General features: G+C 38.5%; 1 protein-coding gene across 1 annotated transcript in view; it reads right to left on the bottom strand.

The window, feature by feature from the left end:
* The window catches only part of LOC121320527 (ICOS ligand-like), a 40,088-nt gene extending 16,249 nt beyond the window's left edge, over window positions 1-23,839 (bottom strand). Inside the window, exons 1-5 of the mRNA XM_041258925.1 lie at window positions 23,622-23,839; window positions 9,011-9,075; window positions 7,734-8,072; window positions 2,745-3,041; window positions 1,729-1,881 (exon numbers count right to left, since the gene is read on the bottom strand). Coding sequence (XP_041114859.1) covers window positions 1,729-1,881; window positions 2,745-3,041; window positions 7,734-8,072; window positions 9,011-9,071 — 850 coding nt within the window. The 5' untranslated portion in view covers window positions 9,072-9,075; window positions 23,622-23,839. The remainder of the gene's footprint in view (window positions 1-1,728; window positions 1,882-2,744; window positions 3,042-7,733; window positions 8,073-9,010; window positions 9,076-23,621) is intronic.
* Between the last annotated feature and the right edge of the window lie 3,133 nt (window positions 23,840-26,972).

Here is a 26,972-nt window from a genome sequence, read left to right as displayed (position 1 = left end):
CTGTCCCTGAAGATAACTGGTCTTCCAAGTTCTTAGTTATAGCCGTGTGAGAATGTGGCTGGAATGGAGGGGAACTGGGGCCCTAATTGATTGACCAATGAATTAAATAATCAATCCTGTAAAGCAGGTGGATACAAAAGCCTGTATCCAGCTTGGAGGCCGAGTTCAGGGCTGGGCTGCACCAGCTATGCGTAAGTTCTTACTTAGCTTAGTTATAGCGTAAGTCTTTACCAAGTTTGGTTTTGCACATTACTAAATTTACATGGGTTGCACCAGGTAAGATAGTTATAACGGAAGGCTTAGTTGTTACTAAAATTTTACGCATATCTTCAGTTAGGTGTAAGCTGTTAATAGAATCACATTCCAAGATGCCACGGCAACTGTTACTAAATGCACTTCTGTTTGACAATGAATGTGTTTGACGTTTTCAGCGTCAGCGTGTTTTGTTGAAGATGACTGTGTTTGAAGTTTTTGGCGTCAGCGTGTTTCGTGAGACCGCACGCATCCTCTTGACAATTTCAATGATATTGACCTTTATGCTTGTTAGATTTAGACGTGAGCATATTTTGAAGATCACTGAACTCAAAAGTAACATAAAACATTTACCCTTTAAGGTTTGCTTTAAGGTATTTTGTTACCGGATCTGTTCAAAATCTGGTCGGTGACTCGATACAGGTGCATAAATCAACAGTGCAGTCTGTTTCATTGCACTCTCTGTGTGTAAACCTGATGCTGTTGGCTGCATAGATAGGACGCATATAACAATAAAAACGCCTTCCAAGCATGAAGCAGAATACATAAATGGAAATGGTTTCCACTCTTTGAATACACCAACTGTTTGCGATGCAGATTTGTTAGTCACAAATTGTGTTATAAAGTGGTCCGGATCCAAACATGGCAGCTTTATTCTGAAGCAATCAAATTTTAAGTGTGTCGATTTGAAGGGAAATTACTCAGAGATTCAGGTTATCCATTAAGAAAGTAGTTAATGGTCCCTTTTCTCAACAAATACCACATAAACAATTTCTGCAAGTAACAACATAGACTCAGACCGGTATTACTATAAGCTTCATATAATAGGTGTAATGTGGATGCAATTTAATCTACTGACATGTGCAACTCGTTATAATAAACACTTCTATACATTGTAATGTAGGTACTGGTATATTCATTAGCCTTAGATTAGGCAATTTCCATTGAAAATTAAATACATTTGGAAAATATATATGTAAATATTTTATTAAACACGAATAATAATAATAATAATAATAATAATAATAATAATAATATTATACAACACCGAGTAGAGAGGTAAGCTCTTCATTACAGTGTTATCTTTGTGAACGGGATAAGCCTGCAGTGATCGTATAACGAAAAGAAAAGGAAAAAAAAAATCCTATTTAATCCAAGGCAGGTGAATACTTCCTATAGGCACTGCAAATGTATTCTTTACACATTACATTTAAATATCATACATAATTCATATCTTTGTATTGTACACCTGCTGCCATTAGTAGGTTGTGCATGATGTTTTTAATTGTTTTTTTCAGGAAAGTGTTCTTGACTATATGAAGGATAAATTCAACTATTTCTTTAATAAGAAAAGCACCATATTGTTTTGCAGTGAAAAGCTTAACGATTTTGAAATGAAGACGTTTTCTTCCAGTTAACCCACAGATCTGCACATACAAATCTTCAGAAAATAAATTAAGAATATGCATTACTTACCATCCTGTGGCTGCTGTCTCCGAGGCATATTTCTACATCTGTATATCAGAAACACTACTATTCCTAAAGTTCCTATAGCAAGTGCCACACAGACTCCAATGATCACTCCAGTGTTTGATCCAGGTTGTGAATTGTCTGGTTTTTGTTTACTGTCTACAAACAAAAGAAAAAATAGTTAAACTGAATTCTGGAATTAAGCCATGTCTACCTTTAACTGATATTTTTGCATTTAAAGAGTCATAGGAAAAGGTTTTCACTACATTGTAATGACAATGCAAGTACAAAAAATGAGAAGAGCCAGACACACATGGACTGTGTAGTAATTGTTGGTTCCGATCATCCTGTCATCCATCAATCATGGTCTATAAGTGAACAGAAGCTGCTCTTTATCAAATGGTCTCTGCAGTGAATAGTGAGGTCTGACTGGCATCAACATTACAATCAATTAGAAACCAATGACAAAGAACACAGTATGGATTGTGGAATAACAAGTGGTCAAACAAATTCCCATTTGCACATTTTATGCAGAATGGAAAAAGGAAGGCCTTATGCCACCTGTCCAAGCTACTGTTAACCTAGTAACAATCTCACATGCTTTTGTTGGCTGGTCTTGGACCAGTTATTCCCTCGAAGGGCAGAGCCAGTGATCATGCATATCTGAGCAGTGCGCATTCTGATTACCATGTGTATCACACAATGCTTCACATTCAAGATGACACTGCAAATATTCACCAACATGAACCAGAATTTACACATCTACCTACCCCTGCACAGATCCCAGATATAAATCTAAATCAGCATCTGTGGGATGATCTTGAGCATTGAATTAGTCAGCACCCGTAGATGCCTGGCATGAATGCATCCTGCAATGATGGATATGTAACCTATGCCTCTGTGTTGCACTACCTTGTGAGTAATCCACTCCAAAAGGTGGATCAAGTATTGAAAGGAGTTCTAATATAATTGTTACAGTGTGTGCATTGTAAAATAATTTGTTCTAAAATGATTACACTTACAGTAAATTGCAGCTGAAGTTCGTGTCTCATTGAGTCTTTCATTTTCAATGGCACAGGTCACAGTGAGGTCCTGAGTTACATTCACAGTCAAGATAGAGGTCACAGTGAAACTCCCAGTGGAAGGATCTTTGTCAAAGACAATGTTTTCTCTGCCAGGTTCCGGAAAGATCTCTTTCTTGTTAATGAACCAATGGACTATGGGCTTTGGAAATCCATTGCTGGATGTGCAGGTGAAACTCACTTCTTCACTATTCTCCCTATGAGATGATGTACTTAAAAAAGGCTCTGTATAATGGTCTGGAAAAAAAAGAAGACATTTAACCCTTAAAAGGTCACATAGCCATTATGCATAAGGAGAATTTTTTCAATTGTATTTGTTGTACATATAGATCAGATGAACATTTCATTTTATTTAACACATTATTTTTTTCAAAAGTTACTAATTGTATCCTTCAGTGAACACGTGAACAATACCATTTCCAAATTGTGTACATGTAATATTTTTTTAAAAAACTGATCTTTAAATAAGAAATCTAATATTAATAGGAGGTTGTGTGGTCCAGTAGTTAAAGTAAAGGGCTTGTAACAAAGAGGTCCCTGGTTCAAAGCCCAGCTCAGCCACTGAGTCGCTGTGTGACATCAAGCAAGTCACTTAACATCCTTGTGCTCCATCTTTCAGGTGAGACATTGTTGTAAGTGACTCTGCATCTGATGCAGTTCACACACCCTAGTCTTGTATCTTGTAAAGCACTTTGTGATGGTTGTCCACTATGAAAGGTGCTATATAAAAATTATTATTATATTGCTTTTAGAACACCAACACAACATATTTACGTTTTAAATATTACGTTTCTGAAACAAACTGAGAAAAAGAGCCTATCAGCGACAAACTTCTGTGCACAGAAATAGAACAATCATTTATAATATGGTTTGGAATGGGTCACATTTTGACAAAGCAATCTTGGCATGATTCAGATGTAGTGTTGTCTTAAAAATGTATAATTCATGGCAAAAGTCTGAAACTCTTCAAAAGGCATCTGCAACTTGTGGATACCTGTGGCTATTCATTCTAAACTTTGCGTATGAAAGTATGAGATTTATGAACATACAAATTTGTGTGGAAATGTTCCTAGACTTACGCACACTCTGGACCATGCGTACGATCATTTCTTGTGTTAGAATGAAGGTACTGCAAGAAAAAAATCTAACCCCTATTATTCAGGATAATACACCATCACTGCATAATGAAAAACAATTGCGTTCATAGCTGAAATTTGAAATGCCTATACTTAGCCTAGTATCATTATTCACACAGTGGAATAATGATATTAGTGAAAAAGTATTTGCCCCCTGTCTGATTTTCTGCATTTCTGCACATTTTTCACTGTGAATTGGGTCAGATCTTTTTGTTGGTTGTAGTAGTATATAGAGGGAGTCTGAGGGGAAAAAATGACACCAAAGTTTGGTGCTTCTTTCATTTGTTTGGTGTGCAAGGTAATCAAACATGCAATCTTCAGGTCTGGAAAAGTTATTGCCCCCCTAGTTAACTCAACCCAATTAACCCTTTGCGGTCCAATGTCGGACCATGTCCGACATTACGATTTTCCCTTTCCACATCGGACCCTGTCCGACATCATCGAAAAGACGTAAAGCACAGGTCGCTAGTCGTTTTTTCTCCGGAAAAATCCGAGATAACCATTCAATGGCCAAGTGAGACGAATAGGAGCTGAATGAAACAAACAAAAAAAAAAAATCAAAAAGGGGCGTGTGAGCAATAGCCCTAGCAGCTGCGCCATTCAGAGATAAGCAGACAAACAAAGGAGATAGCTGCTTCTGCATCCAGCTCTCAAAGAATATCACAGACATTTGCAGAGCTTTTTGAGATGTTATAGTAATAAAATAATGACTTGGATCACATTATTGAGGAGTTTGGTGATAAAACGAGTGATCAGAAGAGGATTTATCAGTATGCACGTCTATAAAGAGGTATGTGAAAAGCACGTCTATAAAAAGGTATGTGAAAAATACAGTTAACTCGGGGTGGGGCTTGGCTGGAGATGCAGTACTGATGTCGCTTAGCATTGCAATGCCCTTTAAACAGGTTTTACTTGGAAAAAAATATTTTAAATAGCGTGTGTGAAAATAATTTGGACCTAACGTGTCTGACAAGCACAGAATAAATGGACCGCACAGGGTTAAAGGGATAGTTAGGGTCAGCTGTTTGAATACTTTGGTTAACAATCAGGCCTGATTTGGGCCAGCCCTGCCCAATATAAATCTGGCTAACTTTGGCCCTTACCACCAGAGTGAAGTTGTCAGCACACAGGTTCTAGAGGCACATCATGCCACGATCAAAATAAATTCCTGAAGACCTCTGGACAAAAAGTTGTTGATGCCTACCAGTCTGGAAAGGGTTACAAAGCCATTTCTAAGGCTCTTGGGCTCCACCAAACCACAGTCAGAGCCATACTGTCCAAATGGAGAAAGTTTGGGACAGCAGTGAATCTTCCCAGAAGTAGCCATCCTGCCAAAATCTCTCCAAGAGCAAGGCGTAAAATCGTCCAGGAAGTCACAAAGAACCCTAGAACAACATCCAGAGATCTGCAGGCCTCTCGCCTCGGCTAAGGTCAGTGTTCATTACTCCACCATCAGAAAGACACTAGGCAAAAATGGGATTCATGGCAGAGTAGCAAGGCGGAAACCACTTCTCACTAAGAAGAACATGAAGGCTCGTCTCAAGTTTGCCAAAAAGCACCTGGATGATCCTCAAGAGTTCTGGAACAATGTTCTACGAGTCAAAAGTGGAACTTTTTGGCCAACATGGGCCCCGTTATGTCTGGCAAAAACCAAGCACTGCATTCCACAGTAAGAACTTCATACCAACGGTCAAGCATGGTGGTGGTAGTGTCATGATTTGAGGATGCTTTGCTGCATCAGGACCTGGATGACTTGCCGTCATTGAAGGAACCATGAAATCTGCTCTGTATCAGAGAATTCTACAGGAGAATTTCAGGCCATCCGTCTGTGAGCTGAAGCTAAAGCGCAGCTAGGTCATGCAGCAAGGCAATGATCCGAAACAAACAAGCAAGTCTACATCAGGATGGTTGAAGAACAAGAAATTTTAAGTTTTGGAATGGCCTAGTCAGAGTCCAGACATAAACCCCATTGAGATGTTGTGGGAGGACCTGAAACGAGCAGTTTATGAAGGAGTGGGCCAAAATTCCTCCACGGTGCTGTGAGACTGAGCAATAACTTCAGGAAGTGTTTGGTTGCAGTTATTGCTGCTAAAGGTGGCGTAACCAGTTATTGAGTCTAAGGGGGCGATTACTTTTTCACACAGGGGGCACTGGGTGTTGCATAACTTTCTTTAATAAATAAATGAAATAAGTATCAAAATGTTGTGTTATTTGTTCACTCAGGGTCCCTTTTATCTAATATTAGATTTTGGTTGAAGATCTGATAACATTCAGTGTCAAAAATATGCAAAAATGCAGAAAATCCCAGGGGGCAAATACTTTTTCACTGCACTGTATATTTACATACATAAAATGTTTGCTATTATGGAATACTGCTGACATATCTTCTTTACTTGCATATGCAAACAAACTCCTTTGAAATTGGGTAACCGGTTCCTACTTTGGAACTGATGAACGGGATACAAATATCAGGGATTCGGTTCCAGTGAGTATTATTATGCTTTTTGTAAAACTGATAAATAAAACATTAATTTCTGTCAAAAATACATTTGATAACTATAATTATTACATTTTAATTTATTACATTTATTTTAATGTATTTCCCTGGAGAATAATTCAGTCTCACTTTTACACAAAGTGATGAAAATGCTTTGGGTAAAGTGAATCTTCTGCACCTCGAGGGGATCATTTGCAAGACAACCCAAACTGCACATGACACGATTTCAGCCATCTAAAAAAGTAATTTAACCCCAAGCCAATGGGGTCGTATTTTGGCTTGGGATCCTAACATCCACTGACCTGTTTGCCCATACCATGTGGATAAATGTAGCCTTTAATGAGTAGTTCAGGGGGTGCAGTAGAAGGCAGTTACCTACGGGATGACAGCCTGCTCTCTGTCATCGGAGCTGCTTCCAATGGCCATCCCATCTGTCAATCTCTCTCTACTCTATTTAAGCTGTGCACTGCTTCCTGCTCTTGTCTTTTGTTCTACGTTTGCGTGCTTGGTTTTCGCATATGCTTCAGGAAACTCTGTCGGATTCTCCTCAAAATATTTTTTCATGTGACCAATGGTCCATAAGTATCGACCACTCGTCAAACTTAAAAAAAAAAAAAAAAAAAAAGCACTGCACGACAACAATACCAACATCCTGGAAGCGAGAGTATGGCGTTGCTCAATAACAAATGTAGATTTATATCAGCTTCAATGTTGCCTCCTTCTCCCAAGCGCGCGTCAGCAAACTTGCTCACACAATCACAAGATAAGCTGCAGTTCTCACCACAGCAGCAGCGCAGCAACCTGGAGACATACCCAAACTCATCCTTAAGCTTCATAACAATATTTCTACGACATGAACTCCCTCATTCACCCCATCATTTCAATTACTCAATTAATACTTAATTAGTTCAACGATATGGAAAAACAGGTTGCTTTATCATTACTTAGTCGGCATTCGCCACTCCAGACATGGCCGCCGTCTCCGTGGTCAGCACTTCCCATCTCCACAGCTAACATTCGACCTGCAACTAGGCATCAGCCCTCTCAATGGAAGTGCCTAATCATTGATCTTTTCGCCCCGAAAACATTGAAAACACTGGAGTGAATAATACATTTCCATGACTAGTGCATATGGTCTCGCCACATTTGTAGCAGGTTTATTTCTGTGATATCTTGAGAAACCCACTAAACCCTGATAACATTCTTGAAAATCACTATTGATTAATGGTTTATGCATTCTAATATAAGCATTTTACTAAAGCAAAGCGTTTCAATAAAAAGTGTTTTTTTTCTCACCTGCAACAATGAGACATATTGCATCCACATGTTTAGATGTAGACCAACCATCCTTATGGAAGAAGCAGTTATAGTCTGTCCCATCTTCAGGTATAATATCAGACAGTTTGAGAGAGAAGTCGCCATGTTCCACTTCAGTTTTGAAAAACTTGGTTCTGTTTTTATACTGTGGGTCTTGATTCGCCAGTTGATCTTCTCCATGTAGAAAGCTGTGTACTATCAAGCTGTCAGGTGTCCTCCATTCAACTGCAATACTATTCCTCTCCAATACTCCTTCATTTCTATATTCACAGGGAATTATTACAGATTTTCTGATAATTCCAAGAACACATCCACTACCTGCAAATGTTAAACACAGTTTGATATTGTCTATGTAATAATAAGTGCTCCCCTTTATAATGCTATAGTCAGGAACTATAGTATGAGGCTGTGCTAAATGTGTCCCATCTTCTAATAAGGTTTAAAGTGCTATTGCAATGGCATAGGGTTGATGCTGCCTTATTACTGGTTTTGCTGTGTAAAGGTTGGTAAGAAGCAAAAAGCATTTGTTGAGATACAGTACCTGTATAAACATGGCGGGAATAATGGGGAAAGGTGGATGCATTAATAAAAAAGAAAGATTGTTTTTGGCTTTAAATCCCTTAGTCCCATACATGTTACCTTAACATACTGGTTGTTAAAAATAACCATTCAAGTGTTAACTGGGACTTGCATGAAGAATCTATTTCAGAAGCGTATTGTAATAAAGTGTTATCATTAATGATGTTTCTTTTCATTTCACTCCATTTTCATGAATATTGCTGTTTGGTCCTGTTTTGGCAGAGCAAGAACATTGAAAAGGGGGTGCCATTCATTACCATAGGAACAGATCATTAAATAGCTATTCTCTTGCTTTGGAGCAAAACCGGGCTGAAAATAGTCCAGTTTTACTCAATAGGAAGGGAGGAGCATATTAGTACACAAAAATGGAGCAGAGCAAAATATTGTAGACCATTACAGAAAGTGGCGGAATACGTATGTGAGCAACAGTATGAAGCCCCCAACTCTAAATAGTTTCTGAGACAGGCTAAGAACTGACATAGGGTTAGTTTGTCTTGTACAATACCCACAATCAAATTTGACCTAGAGATTTGCCATAAGATTTGATCACAAAGTTTCCATAACACTGAAAATATGAAGTTTTCAGCTTAAATGCTTCAGAACAATATTGATTCATATAATCTCCCCTCACAGGAATGCTTAACAAGAGAAGGGAAAAAGCTCAATTCAGTGCTTACCAGTAGACATGACAGGACACAGCATGACTAGTAGAAGCAATATTATCCACACAGATGACATGGTCCTTTGTAAGGAAAAAAGAAAATTAGCATTTATAACACGGTTAGCAAATGAATGAATGTTCTATTAGTTTTTTTTTTTTAAGTGCACAAAATAGAGTAATAAATGACTATTTGATTTAAGCTCACTGAGGTTCTTCAGTGAAACAGGTTTTGTTACTTTTCAACTTAATAAAGCAACATGCTTTAATGAGCTATCAGATCATTAAATGGTTCCAATAAAAACAATCAGTATTTATTCTAAGCAGGATAAAACAGAAATTACAGACAATGTGATTCTGCATGGGAAACATGAACACTTTCGCATTACCCTCTTAAAGCAAATACAATATGGAATCACTTGAGATTCACAAACATAAAACACACATTTACTGTACACAGACAAAAATACATCCCTGTCTCCTCCAGTTACATTGCTTTTCTTAACCCATGGGTCTCCTCTCTGCTGCTTATCATGATCTAGATAATAAGCACCATCAATCAGTGCATTTACATGAGCATAAGAATTCCGATAGTAAGCGAAAGCGAAACTAATTCCGCTATCAAAAGTCATGTAAACACAGTTTTCGGAAAATGTATCAGAATATTCCAAAAGTCACTTTTTGGAAAACAGCACTGTGATGAGTCAAAGGGGTTTCGGTCTGTGATTGAGCCTCCCAACAGTAGAAGGCATCAAACCAACTCGGGACTTCCCTTACCAAGATCTCGTGACCATGACGAAAGTCATTTTATGAGGGGCGGCACCTTGGTGAGGGGCGGAAGTACGAGTATGTAAATTCCAGCCACTGGAGTCAAGTGAATGATAAGGACACTTGTCAGTTGGGAATTGGTGTTCCACTGACTACAGAGGCAGGACGTTACATACTAAAGGGAATGTACTACTGTGTTCGGGGTTGGTCCGAAGGTAAAATAGGCGGAGTAACGGGCGGAGGGAGAGAGGAGATTTTGCAGCGGGGGTTTTGAATTAGTGAGGAGATAGGAGGTGAAATTTTTACTAATATTTTTTTGTCTTTCTTTGGTTTATGTCCGGGAACGCAGAGAAGACGATTAAGGACGTTTTCACTACCTTTATTTGGGATTATTACTCCAGCACCCCCTCCCTCACGCCGTTTTGTTTTCTTTGTTATTTGCTTTTATTTGTGTAGAGAAAATAATAATAAATCAATTCATTTCTTTACACACAAATTACTGTCTGGACATTCCATTAATGCACTCACGCCTTACAAGCACCTAGAAGTTACCAAATAAATTCAGAAAACTAACAAAATGTATATCATGTAAACACACTTTTCGGAAAACTTATTGAAATAGCTTACTGCGCATGTGCACACTTTTCTACTGCACATGGTTTTAGAAAACAGAAAATAATAATAACCTATAGTCAGTCTGTATGTATCCATTTGTCTAGTTAGAGATAAAGTAATACATTTGTTAAAGTCTGTATGTATTTGTTAATAGCCCATAGTGAAGCAGCAAATGTTTTCCAGCTTTAAAATTATGTGAGAATTTAAAATAATGTCTGCAAAAAAACTGATAATATAGACCAGGATGAGCTGTCGGAAAGGCTGATTGCACGTTGTGGGGAATCTGAAGAGGTATAGGATAGCAATCTTTGAATTTAAGACCTGACACTTCGATAAAGCACTTGAGTTATTGGACTGATTTCTGTTTTGTCGCAGAAACGTCCGGTCTTCAAATTGTACTTAGGCCACTACAATACTTTGCATGTGAAAATATCCTGCATTTTCCCAAAAGTTCAATCCATGTATACAGTCGAATAAACGGAAAACGCTTTGTCATGTAAACGTACTGAATGATATGGTTCTTAATTGTTCTTAATGTTTTTATTGGTACAGCACTCAAGTCCAGTAGCTGGTAAATTATGTTGCAATTGTCTGCATCAAAACATGCAGTTTGGGTGTCACAGTAGTCACTCCTACCAAGTTAGAATGCAGGTTGGAGGAAAACTACTTTGACAACATACATTGTACAGGACAGCACGGATTGGAAATTCTAAAATATTGCTACAGTTGCTTCAGCTCCATTCAGTTATTTTTATGGACAGCTCTAAACAACCTTTGTGCATTCTACACACTTTACAAGCTTGCTAATTATCCTGAGTTAAGCCACTGATGTAGATAAGAAACAACAGGAGTCCAAGCACAGAGCCCTGCAACACCCAGCTGAAAACATTACCTTAACTAGAGGTTTCTCTGAGAGGTATTCTCTGCTTCCTGTGTTTAACCTAGCTAGGAATCGACTTCCAATAGAGAGGGTCAGATACTGTCCTTTGACCAAAAGATAGTTTCAGATAACAAGTTTTTTTGGCGGCAGGGGATAATCAGAATATACATTCTGCAGGAATCTCTTTTTAATTTTCACTGGGGGAATAGCAATTATATAGTACAGGTTTTTCTTGCTTTTTGAATGAGATCAGCACTGTCCACTTGTATGTGTTACAGTAAAGGTTCGGTAACTGTCAACATTTACTAATGGCTGAGTTAAAAAAAGAAAAAAGGGATAAGTAAAATCAATAGTAATTATAATAATAATAACTATGGTGAATTGTCCCACTCAGTATATTGTTTCCTCCTTACACAAATAAAATATGCATAAGTTAAAGCACTGAAAGCATAGGGATCATGGTTAGGGTACTGACGTGTACAAACATGATAAACTGCAGAATTACCGTGCACATTTACCACGGTAAACTTCCATATATAGAAACAAGCTTAGTTTTATTGGAGACCATTTTTGGGGACCCTTTCTTTTAGATCAAAGTTTTGGTTTGTTTTCGCTGTGCCCAGGGTCTGTGCTACATTTAACACATCACATTCAGCTTGTCCTGTTTGTTTTTTATTTTCTGCTGTTTTCTTTTTTGTAATCCTCCTAAGGTCATGCCATTTTTTAATGTCAAGAGTTATTTCTTTCTATGTTTATTTTCTTAATGTGTTTAGGTCCATCAGAATGTTAAATAATATTTCTTGATGTTTTTTTCTTTTCACTAACAGGTCAATTTCATCTTTGTGGTTGGAGTCTGCAGAAGCCATAGCGTGATCATATTATATCTACCTACTACTTCTTTCTGTTCACTATAACACTCATTTATCTTTGCCAGGAGGAAGTTCTAAATCTTGACTTTTGGCAATGTGAATCTATTTATAATTGATCATTTTATGCTGTTTGTAAACCAGCGGTGATATTACAGTACTTGTTCACGAAAAAGAGCTGTTTAGTACATCACTCGCAAAAATTCTATGACGGATGGAGGCTACAAATTTGCAGTATTTACGAATATGTACGTAATATTAGCATAGTGCCCTTTGTCTGGATGTGTGAGTAAGTATTTGTGTTGTGTACAACGCTGTTGTGCAAAGACTTTTTAATTCATAACTTGATAAACTAAATTATACTATGCTTATCAACATTGAATTCGTCCCACTAAAAAAATTAATTAAAATAGCATCCATTCTACAAAAAAAGAAATATGGAATTGTATTCTGTGTTGGAAAGGGTTGTCATTTTATTCTAACCGGTGAAGTTTTCATTTTAATACAGCGACTGCTATTTTAAACACAGTGTATTACGAAGTGCCCCAGTCCAACACGTTCTGTTATTATTATTACTATTATTTGATGTGCTACAAACTTTGAAAAGGGTATTCAAATTATTGATAGTAAACCATAATTCAATCCCAACAGATTAAGTAAACTCTTATTTAGTAATTATGGTGAATTTTGGTGAATGTTGGAATTTATTATGCCTGGAATCAAACTTATCTTGAACTGACACTTGTTCTAAAGCTTAAAAAAAACAGTGTATGGCTAGCAGATCCTTAGTCAGAGTCCGACAATATAAAATAGCATATCTTTTAAAAATGATTTTCATTATTTTGGAATTGATTTGATGAACAGAAAGGGCTACATCTAGGATTCAATTATTTTAGCCTGTCTGCATATGACATGCCTTTAAACACTAGAAGGACTGTAAATACACTCTTACCTAGAAGCCCAGCAGCAGTCTTTCTGACTGCTGTATTCAAAACACTGTAAATAGTATAATGAAAGGAGAAACAGTCGGATGTAACAAACATCTGAACAACCGAAGCGCGCGTATGTGTGTGTGTGTGTGTGTGTGTGTGTGTATATATATTATATATACACATATATACACACACACACACACACACACACACACACACACACAGAGTGCCTTGAAAAAGTATTCAGCCCCCATCCCCTTTTTCACATTTAACAGTTTCACAGCCTGGGATTTTGATGCACTAGATTGGGAATTTTTATTTGTGAGTCACACATTCTTCTTCACAGAGTCCCCCCCAAAAAGAAAGAAAATAGTAAACAATAAAATAATAAAAATTAAAAAAATTAAATGTCAGCATTTTTTAAGCATTCATTCCCCTGGGTCAATACTTGGTTGAACCATCTATGGCAGCTATTACAGCCAGTAGTCTTTTCGGATAAGTCTCCATTAACTTTGCACACCGTGATGGAGCAATATTTGGCCATTCCTCCTTGCAAAATTGCTCAAGCTGTGTCAGGTTAGTTGGAGAACGGTGATGGACAGCAATTTTGAGGTCTTGCCACAGATTTTCGATGGGATTAAGGTCAGGACTCTGACTGGGCCACTCAAGGACATCTATTTTCTTCATTTTAAGCCACTCCAGTGTTGCTCTGGCAGTGTGCTTTGGATCATTGTTGTTGAAAGACAAACTTCTTCCACAGTTTGAGTTTCTTTGCAGGGGAGGTGCAGGTTTTTATCCAGGATTGCTCTGTATGGTAAACCATTCATCCTAACATCAATCCTGACAATACTGCCAGTCCCTGCTGCTGAAAAGCATCCCCATAACATGATGCTACCACCGCCATACTTTACGGTGAGGATGTTGTTACCTGGCTGGTGTGCAGTGTTTGATTTGCGCCACACATACCGCTTAGCGTTCACGCCAAAAAGTTCCACTTTGGTCTCATCAGACCACAAGACACTCTGGCATATAATTGCAGTATCCTCTAGGTGATGTTCTGTAAACTCTTCGTGGGAAAGGTTTTTTTCAGCCAGGCCTTCTTCTTTGCCACTCTCCCATAAAGGCCCTTTTTGTGGAATGCCTTGGATATTGTGGATACATGAACATCATCGTCCATTGCAGCCATTGACTTCTGTAACTCATTCAGAGTCTCAGTTGGCCTCACAGTAGCTTCCCTAACAAGTGCCCTTCTTGTCCGGCAACTAAGTTTCGAGGGGCGGCCTGATCTAGGCAGTGTGGTGGTAGTTTCGTATTTTTCCCACTTCTGTATGATGGACTGCACTGAGCTCCGAGGGATGTTCAATGCCTTTCAAATGGTTTTGTTCCCTTCCCCAGATTTGTGCTTCTCTATAGTCACATCCCCGACTTGCTTAGAATGCTCTTTCATCTTCATTTTGTGGAACCATACAGAGAGAGCAGTATGTATCCTCACAGATTAATTTAAAGCAGGTGATCCACTAATTTCTTACACAGGTGGAGTCCATCAACAAATTGTGTGACTTGTTGAGGTAATATATTGTACATGAGCAAATTTAGGCTTGCAATTACAAAGGGTATGAATACTTTTTGATAATTTCTATTTTTCATTTTTAGTAAATTGTTGAAAGCTTTTGGAATTTTTCTTTGGATTTGACATGGTGCTCAAGGCTTTGTAGATCAGTGGAAAATAATCCTAATTTAATCTATTTGAAATTGAGAATTTTTTGTTCTTTTGGCTCTGTATTCCAGCACTTTGGATTTGAAATGAACCATTTAGAAATTACAGCATGTTTTGTACATAGTCCCCCCATTTTAGGGTACCAAAAGTATTTGGACAATTGTCTTCACAACTGTTTCTTATTAGGCTGGTGTGTTTGTTTGCATTGTTAGTGCATGCACAAGAGAACTGTCAGTGTTTACTCTTGATTCTAGGCTTTGCATTTGCCTTTGGAGTCTGTTGCTAGTGTCTGACAACATGAGTACTAAAGAAGTGTCAATGCAAGTAAAGCTGGCCATCATGAGGCAGAAAAATCTGAATAAATCGATCAGAGACATAGCCAAAACATTAGGCGTGCCAAAATCAACTGCTTGCTACATCATTAAGAAGAAAGAAAGCACTGGTGAGCTCAGCAATGGCAAACGACCTGGTAGACCAAGGAAGACCACTATAGTGGATGACTGAAGAATACTTTCAATGGTGAAGAAAAATCCCCTAATAAAAGTTCAACAGATCAGGAACACTCTCCAGGAGGTAGGCATAGATGTGTCAAAGACCACCATACGCAGAAGAGTACACCAGCAGAACTTCAGAGGGTACACCACAAGATGCAAACCATAGTAAGCCTCAAGAACAGAACGGCCAGGCTATAGTTTGCTAAAAAGTACCTAAAAGTGCCTGTAGAGTTCTGGAACAAAGTCTTATGGACAGATGAGATGAAGAGTAACCTGTACCAGAGTCATGGAAAGAGGAAAGTGTGGAGAAAAAAAGGAACTGACCATGATCCAAAGTATACCACCTCATCTGTGAAACATGGTGGAGGTAGTGTTATGGCTTGGGCATGTATGGCTGCAACTGGAACTGGCTCACTTGTCTTCATTGATGATGTGACTGCTGATGGCAGCAGCAGGATGAATTCAGAAGTGTATGGAAACAACTTGTCTGCTCAGATACAACCAAATGCCTCCAAACTCATTGGACGGTGCTTCATCATGCAGAAAGACTATGACCCCAAACACACTGCCATAGCAACCAAGGAATTTTTCAGTGCCAAAAAGTGGAAAATTCTTGACTGGCCAAGGTAAATCACCCGATCTGAATCCAATTGAGGATGCATTGCACATGCGGAACACAAGACTAAAGGCAAAAAGCCCCCGAAACAAGCAGGAATTGAAGATGGCTGCAGTACAGGCCTGGCAGAGCATCACCAGGCAAGATACCTAACGTCTGGTGATGTCTATGGGTTGCAGACTTCAGGCAATCATTGCACGCAAAGGATATGTGACCAAGTACTAAACATGAAGTTAATCTGCCCAAATACTTTTGGTATCCTAAAATGGGGGGACTATGTACAAAATGTGTTGTAATTTCTAAACGGTTCATCCGATATGGATGAAAATACACTCAAATTAAAGCTAACAGTCTGCACTTTAACAGTCATTGTATCATTTCAAATCCAAAGTTCTGGAATACAGAGCCAAAACAACAAAAAACGTGTCACTTGGAGTTCACTGTATATATATATATATACAGTGCCGTGAAAGTATTTGCCCCGTCTGATTTTCTGCAATTTTGCATATTTCTGACAATGAATGTTATCAGATCTTCAACCAAAATCTAATATTAGATAAAAGGGACCCTAAGTTAACAAACAGCACAAAAGTTTGATACTTATTTAATTTATTTATTAAAGAAAGTTATGCAACACCCAATGCCCCCGTGTGAAAAAGTAATCGCCCCCTTAGACTCAATAACTGGTTACGCCACCTTTAGCAGTAATGACTGCAACTAAACGCTTCCTGTAGTTATTGATCAGTCTCTCACAGCGCCATTGAGGAATTTTGGCCCACTTCTTCATGCAGAACTGCTTCAACTCAGTGATATTTGTGGGTTTTTGAGCATAAACTGCTTGTTTCAGGTCCTGCCACAACATCTCAATGGGGCTTAGGTCTGGACTTTGACTAGGCCATTCCAAAATTTCTTGTTCTTCAACCATTCTGATGTAGACTTGCTTGTGTGTTTTGGATCATTGTCTTGCTGCATGACCCAGCTGAGCTTCTGCTTCAGCTCATGGATGGATGGCCTGACATTCTCCTGTAGAATTCTCTGATATGAAGCAGAATTCATGGTTCCTTCAAATATGGCAAGTTGTCCAGGTCCTGATGAAGCAAAGCATCACCAAATCATGACAACCATGCTTAACCGTTGGTATGAGGTTCTTACTGTGGAATGCAGTGTTTGGTTTTCGCCAGACATAACGGGGCCCATGTTGGCCAAGAAGTTCCACTTTTGACTCATCTGTCGATAGAACTTTGTTCCAGAACTCTTGAGGATCATCCAGGTGCTTTTTGGCAAACTTGAGACAAGCATTCATGTTCTCCTTAGTGAGCAGTGGTTTCCGCCTCGGTACTCTGCCATGAATCCCATTTTTGCCCAGTGTGTTGCTGATGGTGGAATCATGAACACTGACCTTAGCCAAGGCGAGAGAGGCCTGCAGATCCCTGGATGTTGTTCTAGGGTTCTTTGTGACTTCCTGGACAATTTTACGTTTTTGGCAGGACAGCCACTCCTAGGAAGAATCACTACTGTCCCAAACTTTCTCCATTTGGACAATATGGGTCTGACTGTGGCTTGGTGGAGCCCCAGAGCCTTATAAATGGCTCTGTAACCCTTTCCAGACAGGTAGGCATCAACAACTTTTTTTCTGAGGTCTTCAGGAATTTCTTTTTATCATGGCATGATGTGTCTCTAGAACTTGTGTGCTGACAACTTCACTCTGATGGTAAGGGCCAAAGTTAGTCAGATTTATATTGGGCAGGGCTGGCCCAAATCAGGCCTGATTGTTAACCAAAGTATTCAAACAGCTGACCCTAATTATCCCTTTAATTGGGTTGAGTTAACTAGGGGGGCAATAACTTTTTCACACCTGAAGATTGCATGTTTGATTACCTTGCACACCAAACAAATGAAAGAAGCACCAAACTTTGGTGTCATTTTTTCTCTCAGACTCCCTCTATATACTACTACAACCCACAAAAAGATCTGACCAAATGCAATGTGAAAAATGTGCAAAAATGCAGAAAATCAGACAGAGGGCAAATACTTTCACGGCACTGTATATGAACATTTATTTTACAAATCAAAAAAGAAAATGTAAATAAACATAAGAACAGATATCTGTTTACAACATACTGTACTTATTTATAAAACTGAAACGATAGCAATACTTTTTTTTACTTTTCAACAGCAATCGGTTTATTATCAGATGAGCAAAAGCAACTAAATAACGTAGATAAATAAACTTAGGAAAAAAAAACATTTTACAGAAGCGCACAGCACAAGAAAGGAATACCCCTTTTCAACAAAAGGGTATTCCTTTACCTTGATTCTAAGGCTGTTCACAATCAACACAGATTATGAGCTTTTCCAAGCCGCCTTTCTACATAGGGCACAGCTGTCCGAAGTTTTATTTGTATTGCACTTGCAATGGTTTGCCAGCTTCAGCTGTGGGTACAGCTGTGGGTAAAGCTCTTTTTGCGTAGTTTGCGAATGTCAACTACTTTTCCTGAGATGTAAGTCCCTACAATATGATACACTTGGCATTATCCCGGGGTAAGGCATTTTTATATAGAAAAGCCAGCCTTAATGCAGCACTACTATATAGGGATGTGGCTGCATGTTTTTATTATAGGATACAGGTGTGTAAAACTCATTGCCACAAAACTTTGTTTATTTTTTCAAAGATATTTGCGCATACTATATAAAATGTGGAATTAATTTGGGGCAATACGTTCTTCAGCATGTCCACTGTGCTGTTTTACCCTTTCTTAGGTTTCCACATTCTTTTTTTTTTCACTCGGGAGAAACTAGATATTATAATATTTGATATCCCCAGTCTTTTAAGGGTTAACATTAAATGTGAAGGTTTTTCAACTTATTTTGTATTAAGTAGCACTGGAGGGTGTGTACTGTGCTATTTTCCCCCTTTCTTAGACCCCCCTATTCTTTTTTACTGGGGGATACCAAATATTATAGGAGGTTTATTATAGGTTAACTTAGGGATTAACATTATAGGAGCCTCCAGGTGACATGATGTTGTGTTTACCAAGTCTAGAGTGTGTCCTCCATCTTTTCTTTTTAAGAATGGATGCTAAATAGGGATGAGAGGGTATGAAATGTTCACGGTATGATAAACGTTAAAAAAATACTGTGGTAACCTTAATATCACGGTATACAGTACATCATGCAAGTTATCAAATAAAGGCTCAAAAGAAGAAAGACTAATGCAAATCGCTTAGATTACTGTAATTCACAAAAATAAAACCAACTAAACACACTTCCTTTCATGCAATGATTTAAACATTTGGTATTTAGTATTTTACTATGCCAAATAACATGGTACGTTTCTTTTTTATAAAGACAATCAGAATGTAAAAACAAAACAAACAAACAAAAAAAAAAAAAACACTAAAATTGTACACTCTCAATGTTATACTACAACAGTAATAAGAAATATTATTTTCTCAAAATGCCGTGGTGCTGTAGTTTGTATTTTAAAGTATAAAATTAAATAAATAAACAAACAAATAAATACTTTGTTTAGCTGATGGCACATAACTGGGAAATGATAGGTATTTTGATTAAAACACAAACATGTACCCGTACAGGTTATTATAGAGCAGAGATGAGTTGTTTATTTTTTCAACCAGATAAATAAAATATGTATAGCAAAAAAAAAGCTTCCAATGATTATTACACATGTGGAGTTTGAAAAAAAAGTAATAAAATACATTTAAAAAATGAATAAAAAAATAATGTTACAATTAGTTTAAACAAAACTACGTTGATAATAAGCAGGCTATTCTGCTGCAGTCGCGGGTCTGTGCTAGTTTTGTTTGAGACATCGGTTCTGTTCTTATAGCGCAGATTTCCGCAGTTCTGCACAGAATCTCGCTGATGCGCTCTGGACGTCCCTCAACACCCAAAGAAATATGTGTAGATTCTGCATAGCCCAGCACAGCTTTCTTTAGCTGAAATGTTATTGCGGGAGGCTGGCTGCAGCTGTGAACCAAAGGGACGATGCAAAGATCACGAGTGACCTGCTAATCGTAATGCAAATAACCACTAAAACTACTGCTGAGGCGGAGGCAAACTACATTTTATCATTATACAATGAAGGCGTGAACAGCCTTGTCCACGCTTATTAAATAAATAAATAAATAATTTTAAAAAAAAGTACTAAATAAGGGATAAATGATGTATAATTTTACAACAAAGTTAATGTTACTCTATTACATCAAACTGACTTCATAATCAAGACAAATGTGAATACAACACGTTGGAAATGTGTGCTACGCTGAAAGTTTGGAGAAGGCGTTTCTCTAAAAGCTGCGTGTGACGTCAGAAAGACAGCAGCCAAGAGCAGCAAGCTCTGTGTAATAGAAAGCAGCAATTGAAACGTGTATTCTGTGTCGTTGACGGTTTCCTTCAAAACCATTATCAAAATACAGTATCAGTTCACAAAAAGATCTTCCTCAGACACTTTGCTAAAGCTGCAAGTACCATCGCTTGATTTAGAAGATGCGTGTTTGCAGTTGAAAAAATGCGTTAACCGGTGTATAACCGAATTACGATAATTGCGGTTTAGAATGAAAGCGAAGGTATTAATACCGTAATGTACCTAAACCGCGGTAAACCGAAAAACCGGTATACCGACCCACCCCTAATGCCAAACACTGTAATTCGAAAACTGCTATAACATTTGGAATGTCCTGCACTTGGTGGATTAACACTATAGAAGACGCCAATTGTGTATTACTTTTTGTATTCATTTTTGTTATCACTTTAGGGGTGGAACCCAAATATTTACTTTTGGAGATAGTGCCTATCACACACACACACAATATAACAAGAAAGGTCATTTGTGTACTACAATGCTTGATACTGATGAGGTGCTGACCAGTATAAGGTAATTACATGTAATGAAAGTAGTCTCTACAGCAATGCAAAATTTCCAGATTCTTTCAGCCAAACGTTCAGTTTAGATGGCTTACCAAAAGAGTTTCCGTAGAGACATTCATGGTCGCACTCTCGTCATTTTGCTTCAAAAAGCATCAATTAACTCCTGCTGTTTTTTTCTTCAAACAATCTCTTTATTAGTTTAAAAACATGACTAAAAAAACAAACAAAGAAACAATGCGTTTCGATACTACCACGAACCAGATGAAGACATGCATTGTAACTGGGGTGTTTCCGGAGTTAAATCGTTTTGGGCCAATTTTGAATTTGATTCTCACAGGGGGGGGGGAAATCCTCTATGTCACCCGTGGGTATTTACCCCGGCCCAAAACAGGTTTTGATAGGACAACAGTGGGCAAATATGGCACAGGTAGCACATTCCAGCTTCTTCGTGCAGCAAATGCAACACACATTGAATAAGTCATTGGGGTATTTTTTTTTATTGAACTTTGCAGAAACAAATGCATTGTTACTAACATTGTGCTTTATTTTCTATAGAATGAGACTTTTTTTATCAGTTCTATTATTGAAATGTATTCTTGCTCTGATTTGTAAGACAGTGAATACCTACATCTTTATCAAAGCCACTCTGATATATAAAAACGATATCACAGTCCAAAACTATATATATTAACATTGTCTTTTTCCTAACATATTGAACTGCTAGCTCTTATGTACACTAACCTTTCTTTGCAGTATTTGTAAAACGGTATGCGCATTGTGCCTTACTTAATTAAATGTGATTTCAATTCTTCAAATCAAACTATATAGCCTACTGTTCTACTTAATTCTGACTTTTTAATTATCATTCAAAGATGTATGTACAACGAGTCCCTGTTTGTCTCTCATCTCCAAGAGGAACTTATCCATATCGGCCCTCTCCGTGAAAGTGTACAAAAATGGTACCATGCAGCTCCCTCTTCAGCACCCAAATGTACATTTTGATAGTTGAGAATGGCATTTTCCACATCACTCTTCTCCACTGCAGGTACCGATGGCTCCAATACATTTCCTAAAAACATGCTCGTTTTCCTCCACCCATTTACTTGCTTCAAAATCATCCTTTATTATGTGATGCTCCTATAAAAACAAGTTTGATCTCTGAAATAACATTAGTTGTCTGTTACTTGTTTTTGCTGAATTGGGCCGTTTCATGGCAATTTGCTCAATAGCTGTTAAGTCAGAAGGGAATTAAATAGTGCCCTTTTAGCTGTATGCATAGCACTATGAAAGATGAATCATAAAATATGTTTTAGATGACATAAGGATGTTGTTATGAAACAAGTCAGTTACAAAGTAGTTGTTTTGCAAACAGCTACACTTTACTATTATTAGTATCAGGTATCAAAAATGTTATTGTTATCATATTAAACTTAATTTTTATACAGCACCTTTCACAGTGGACCACTATCACAAAGGGCTTTACAAGATACAAGACTAGGGTGTATGAACTATACACCAGCTGCAGTCACTCACAACAACGTCTCACCCGAAAAACAGCACAAGGAGGTGAAGTGGCTTGCGTCATGGTTCCCACAGTGAGTCAATGGCTGAGCTGGGATTTGAACCAGGGGCTTTTGGCTAGTTGTCCCCATTATTCATGAACGTCTGTGTTTGGTCATAGGTTTGTCTGTAAATAAGCAGCACCCTGATGAACGGAGGTAATTTAAAAACCACATGGCCACATAATCCCCCACTAAAACAGAAGAAGTTTGTAAAGAAACGAATCTGTAAATTAAGTGTTAAACCTTTACTAAATTTACATTTAGCTTAATTACCGCAAGGCAGCACGACGATACAACAGTAAAACTGCACGTTGCATATTTGTATTTACAGTTGTTATTTATATGGGAGCTCAGATATAGGCTTACAGAATAAAATGCTGAACGGCAACTAGATAACATATTATCACACCGCGTAGCTCGACGGCTTTTATTGCAATTTTTAAAAAAATGTTTCCTGGCTGTCAGCTCGCAGTTGCTGTCGACACTCTCCCCGCATAAAATATTATTACACCGAGATGAAGAACAGTTTTCATTAAAAGGAAACGAAACGAACCTGTGAAAAACCCCAGTTACTTATTCAATTTGCATTCATTGGAAGACATGCGACCTTGCTACCTGTGCATTGTTTGCCCGCTGTTTTCGTATCAAAATGCGTCTTGGGCCAGGGTAAATTCCTATGGGTGTCATAGAGGAGTTAATCGTCACCCCCTGAAATTCCCCAGTTACCTATTCCATTTGTGTTGCTTCACTCACGGGATGTGAATAAGAAGCTGATCGAATAAGAAGCCAACTTCAGCGGCCGAATAAGAAGCTGGCGAATAATAAGCCAACTTCAGCATCGTTAACAATTGAATAGCTTACTTGAAAACATATATCTCTCTGCAGTCTATCACTAAAATATGTAAAATAGCTTTTTAAAACTACTAAAAATGAGCACAACAGAACAATAACGTAAAGTTCCATGAGATTAATGAAAAGTTAATTGCATCCGCACTCTGCTCCGTAACACGGAACCAGTTCCCTTTTTGAAACCAGCAAAATCATGTTAGCATTTAGAGAAGGATTTAAATATTTTGAATATTGTCTAGAATAACCAATGATGGATTAGTAAAAGAAAAACAAAGTTTAACAAACCCCCAATTCTAATTTCTAATTGGATGTACAATAAGGGATACTAAATGTACTCACCTCTTTATTTCACACCATTTTAAATAATACAATGACCATGTGCGTAATTGTTTGTTTGGTTTAAAATAAATAAAAAAATAAAAAAATAAAATAAACACGTACCTCCCAAATGTATTAGTTTCCACTTGAATTGGATTATTTCAAAGTTGTTCCTTCCTAGACATCTGGGTAAATCTAGGCCATACTTTCAAATTAATCTGCTATTTCCTGTTCTTTTAAATAGCTCTGTCGCTAAAAAAATGAAAGTAAAAGTAATACTTATTACAACACGGAACTGACTAGTTAATTTGTATATTACTAGCTCAAAAGCCCAATAAACATGGTATTTATTTATATATATATATATATATATATATATATATATATATCACCTAACGATTCGTGTATCCCCCCTCACTTCGGGTCTCCTCGGAACGCCTGCTTCCAAACTTTCACGTCGCATGCGCACGCAGCTACGTTCGTTAATCTACACCTGCTGGCTCAGGCTCAAATTCACAACCTTTGAGTTTTAATAACTTATAAAAACCGGCTTTTCTAGTATTAAACATTGCGTTTTCCACATATAAACTCATATCTGTTTGAAAAAACAGTTAACGTTTAAAGTAAGCATACGTGATCAATAATTAATATTCCCTTTAAGCAGTATGCCGTTTTTAATTAAGGCTGTTTTATCAATAAAACGTCTTGCCCCACCATAATTGATAATTTGAATACAGCATAGACAAATGTCTCTTCGAAAGAAATACATACAAGTTTGGAGCAATGCAAATTATTTATATCTATTAAGTATTATAATGACGTCCCAAAGGTGTGTGTGTCGTTAAAGGTGTCATTCCTGTGCGATAAAACGAATTGCCTTTGGGGCAATGTGTTTTGCACACCTGCCCTCACCCGCCCCTGGATATCAGTTAATTATTGCTGGCCTTCCTATGTAAAGAATGCCGTTATTACATAACTTTAGGGCAATGCGTTCTTCATAGCGGAATGACAGCTGAAATAAACCAGTACATAGCCTATATGTGGGTACGGGCAGTTTTGTCAAGACTGAAAAATGAACTATCCGTGTGTTAAACCACAGCTCCTAGTTAGATTACTTATTTGTTTACTGTTTTTATTAAGAGAAAATAAAGCAATTCAATGTATTATTATACAATTTTATCATATCAATTACAACATATCATTTCCTACCAGGAGAGCTGAGTCGTTTATTTTTTCAACCAGATAAATAAAATATGTATAGCAATAATAATAATAATAAAAAAAAAAAGTAAGGAAGCTTCCAATGATTATTACACATGTGGATAATTTTATTTAAATTTTTACTTTAAATTTTTATTATACAATGTTAATCAAATTATTGTTTGACAACTATAATTCACCGAATAGAGAAGACGTCAGCGCCCAGACACGATCAAAAACAAACTCTGTGCAGCAAGACAAGAGTGTGTCGTCTAAAGGCGTCAAAGACGTGTCTTAGAGCGGCTACGAGTTACTGACAGAATGCCGGGAGTTGTGACGGGCCTTTATGTGGGTAAATATGTGTAAATACAGTATAATCATAAATCTCGAAAAACTACTCACTTCTAAATCTTTTGTAGTCATTTTTGTATTACTTTAGTATAAATACATGTTAATTTGGATTCATATGTTGTTTTTTTCTGACTTTATGTGAACGAAAAGACACACATTTGCCCGTTTTCCCATTGGAAATAGTGATATTTTGAAATATCACTGTCTTGGTCACAAAAGCAAAGTTTGTGGGGAATAATAGCCATTTTCTATACTTTTGAGGCATAAGCAATTAGGAAATAACACTTACTACCCAGGTTATGGTAATAACCTAACATTCCCTTTCAATGGAATGACAACCATTACCGAATGGGAAGCTGTACCAAAGCTGTCATAGCTCCAGATTACCGACAGTACAGCCAGTTCCAGATCCCACTTGGGGACCATACTTTTCATGGGAGGACGAAGCCTCCGAGCCCCTTCAAGAAATTGCACTGCCAGGAAATGTGCCCCAGGGGACACAGAGTCAATTTTGTCGTGGCACACTGATCTTGCTGCCAGGTATACCTTCAAAGTGGATGCAGATTTTCCTGCATCAAATAGGTGTTGTAAGAAGGTTAGTATTGTCTCAATAGGGCAGGTCACTGGATCGTGACCTTCAGCAATGCACCAGTCTTGGAAAACTTTCCACTTATACGAATACTGGGCTCTAGTGCTCGGCGCCCTAGCAGACTGTAGCGTCTCTACCACTGCATCTGGCAAACCTCGTCTGGATAGATGGCTCCGTTCAACGGCCAGACCCAGAGTTGGAGCTGGGCTGGGTTTGGGTGTCATAATAGCCCCCCCTCTTGGCTCAGGAGGTCCGTGCACAGCGGAAGCTGCCATGGCTGATCCAACAACATGTCAGAGAGGAGAACAAACCAGGGGCGCCTTGGCCATCTGGGTGCAACCAGCAAAACCTGTGCTCTCTCCACCCTGATCCTCTCTAGTGTCAGGGATAATAGCGGTAGCGGAGGGAATGCATGCAAGAGCCCCTGTGGCCAGGGGTGTGCTAGCGCGTCTACTCCCAGGGGGCCCCCGTCTCTCTCCATGGAGAACCATAGGGGGCAATGAGTGGACTCGGCTGTGGCAAAGAGGTTGACTTGTGCTGTGCGAAACCTCTCCCAAATCTGTTGCACCACCTGAGGGTGCAGTCTCCATTCCAAACTGTCTGGAGCTCTTCTGGACAGGAGGTCTGCTGCCTTTTTGTCCACACCAGGGAGGTGAACTGCCCTGATGGAACGCAAGTTTCTGTGTGTCCAGGACAGGAGTCTGTGCACTGCATGGTGAAGGCCCGGCGAGCACAAGCCGTCTTGATGGTTTATGTAGGCTTCCACCGTAGTATAGTCTGTCTGGACTAGCACATGGTTGTGTGCTAACTGCTGGTGAAAATGAGATAATGCCAGGGTTACTGCTTGCAGCTCTTGGGCATTTATGTGCGCTTGCTGCCAATGTCCCTTCCACTGACCTCCCATTCCAGACCGCTCCCCAGCCCAGGCTGGAGGCGTCCGTAGTGACAACTTCCCTTCTGTGAGGGGAGCCAAGGGGAGATCCGATGAGCAGATTGCAGGGATGGAGCCACCACTCCAGTGTCTTCCAACATTGCCTGGAAACTCGCACCAGCCGGTGCCGATCGCGGACTGGGTACATCTTTAGTGTATTTACCCAGGCTTGAAGCAGGCACATTCTCAGCAGCCCTAAGGGAAGGATTCTCAAGATGGCTGCCATGAGTCCCAACAACCTTTGGAATATCTTGACCTGTAGAAGAGCGTTCTCTGAAAAGGGAGAATGTGACTTCCAACAACCAAATCCTGTCTTCCGACAGTGAGGCAAGCATGCTCACAGAGGATTCAGTTTGATCTCCAAGAACACTGTGGACTGAGACGATACGAAGTTGCTCTTCTG

Source organism: Polyodon spathula, chromosome 9, assembly GCF_017654505.1.
Source record: "Polyodon spathula isolate WHYD16114869_AA chromosome 9, ASM1765450v1, whole genome shotgun sequence".
In the NCBI taxonomy this organism is placed as follows: Eukaryota; Metazoa; Chordata; class Actinopteri; order Acipenseriformes; family Polyodontidae; genus Polyodon; species Polyodon spathula.
The sequence above is the reverse complement of the archived record's forward strand: the minus strand, read 5'-3'. Positions and strand labels throughout refer to the sequence as shown.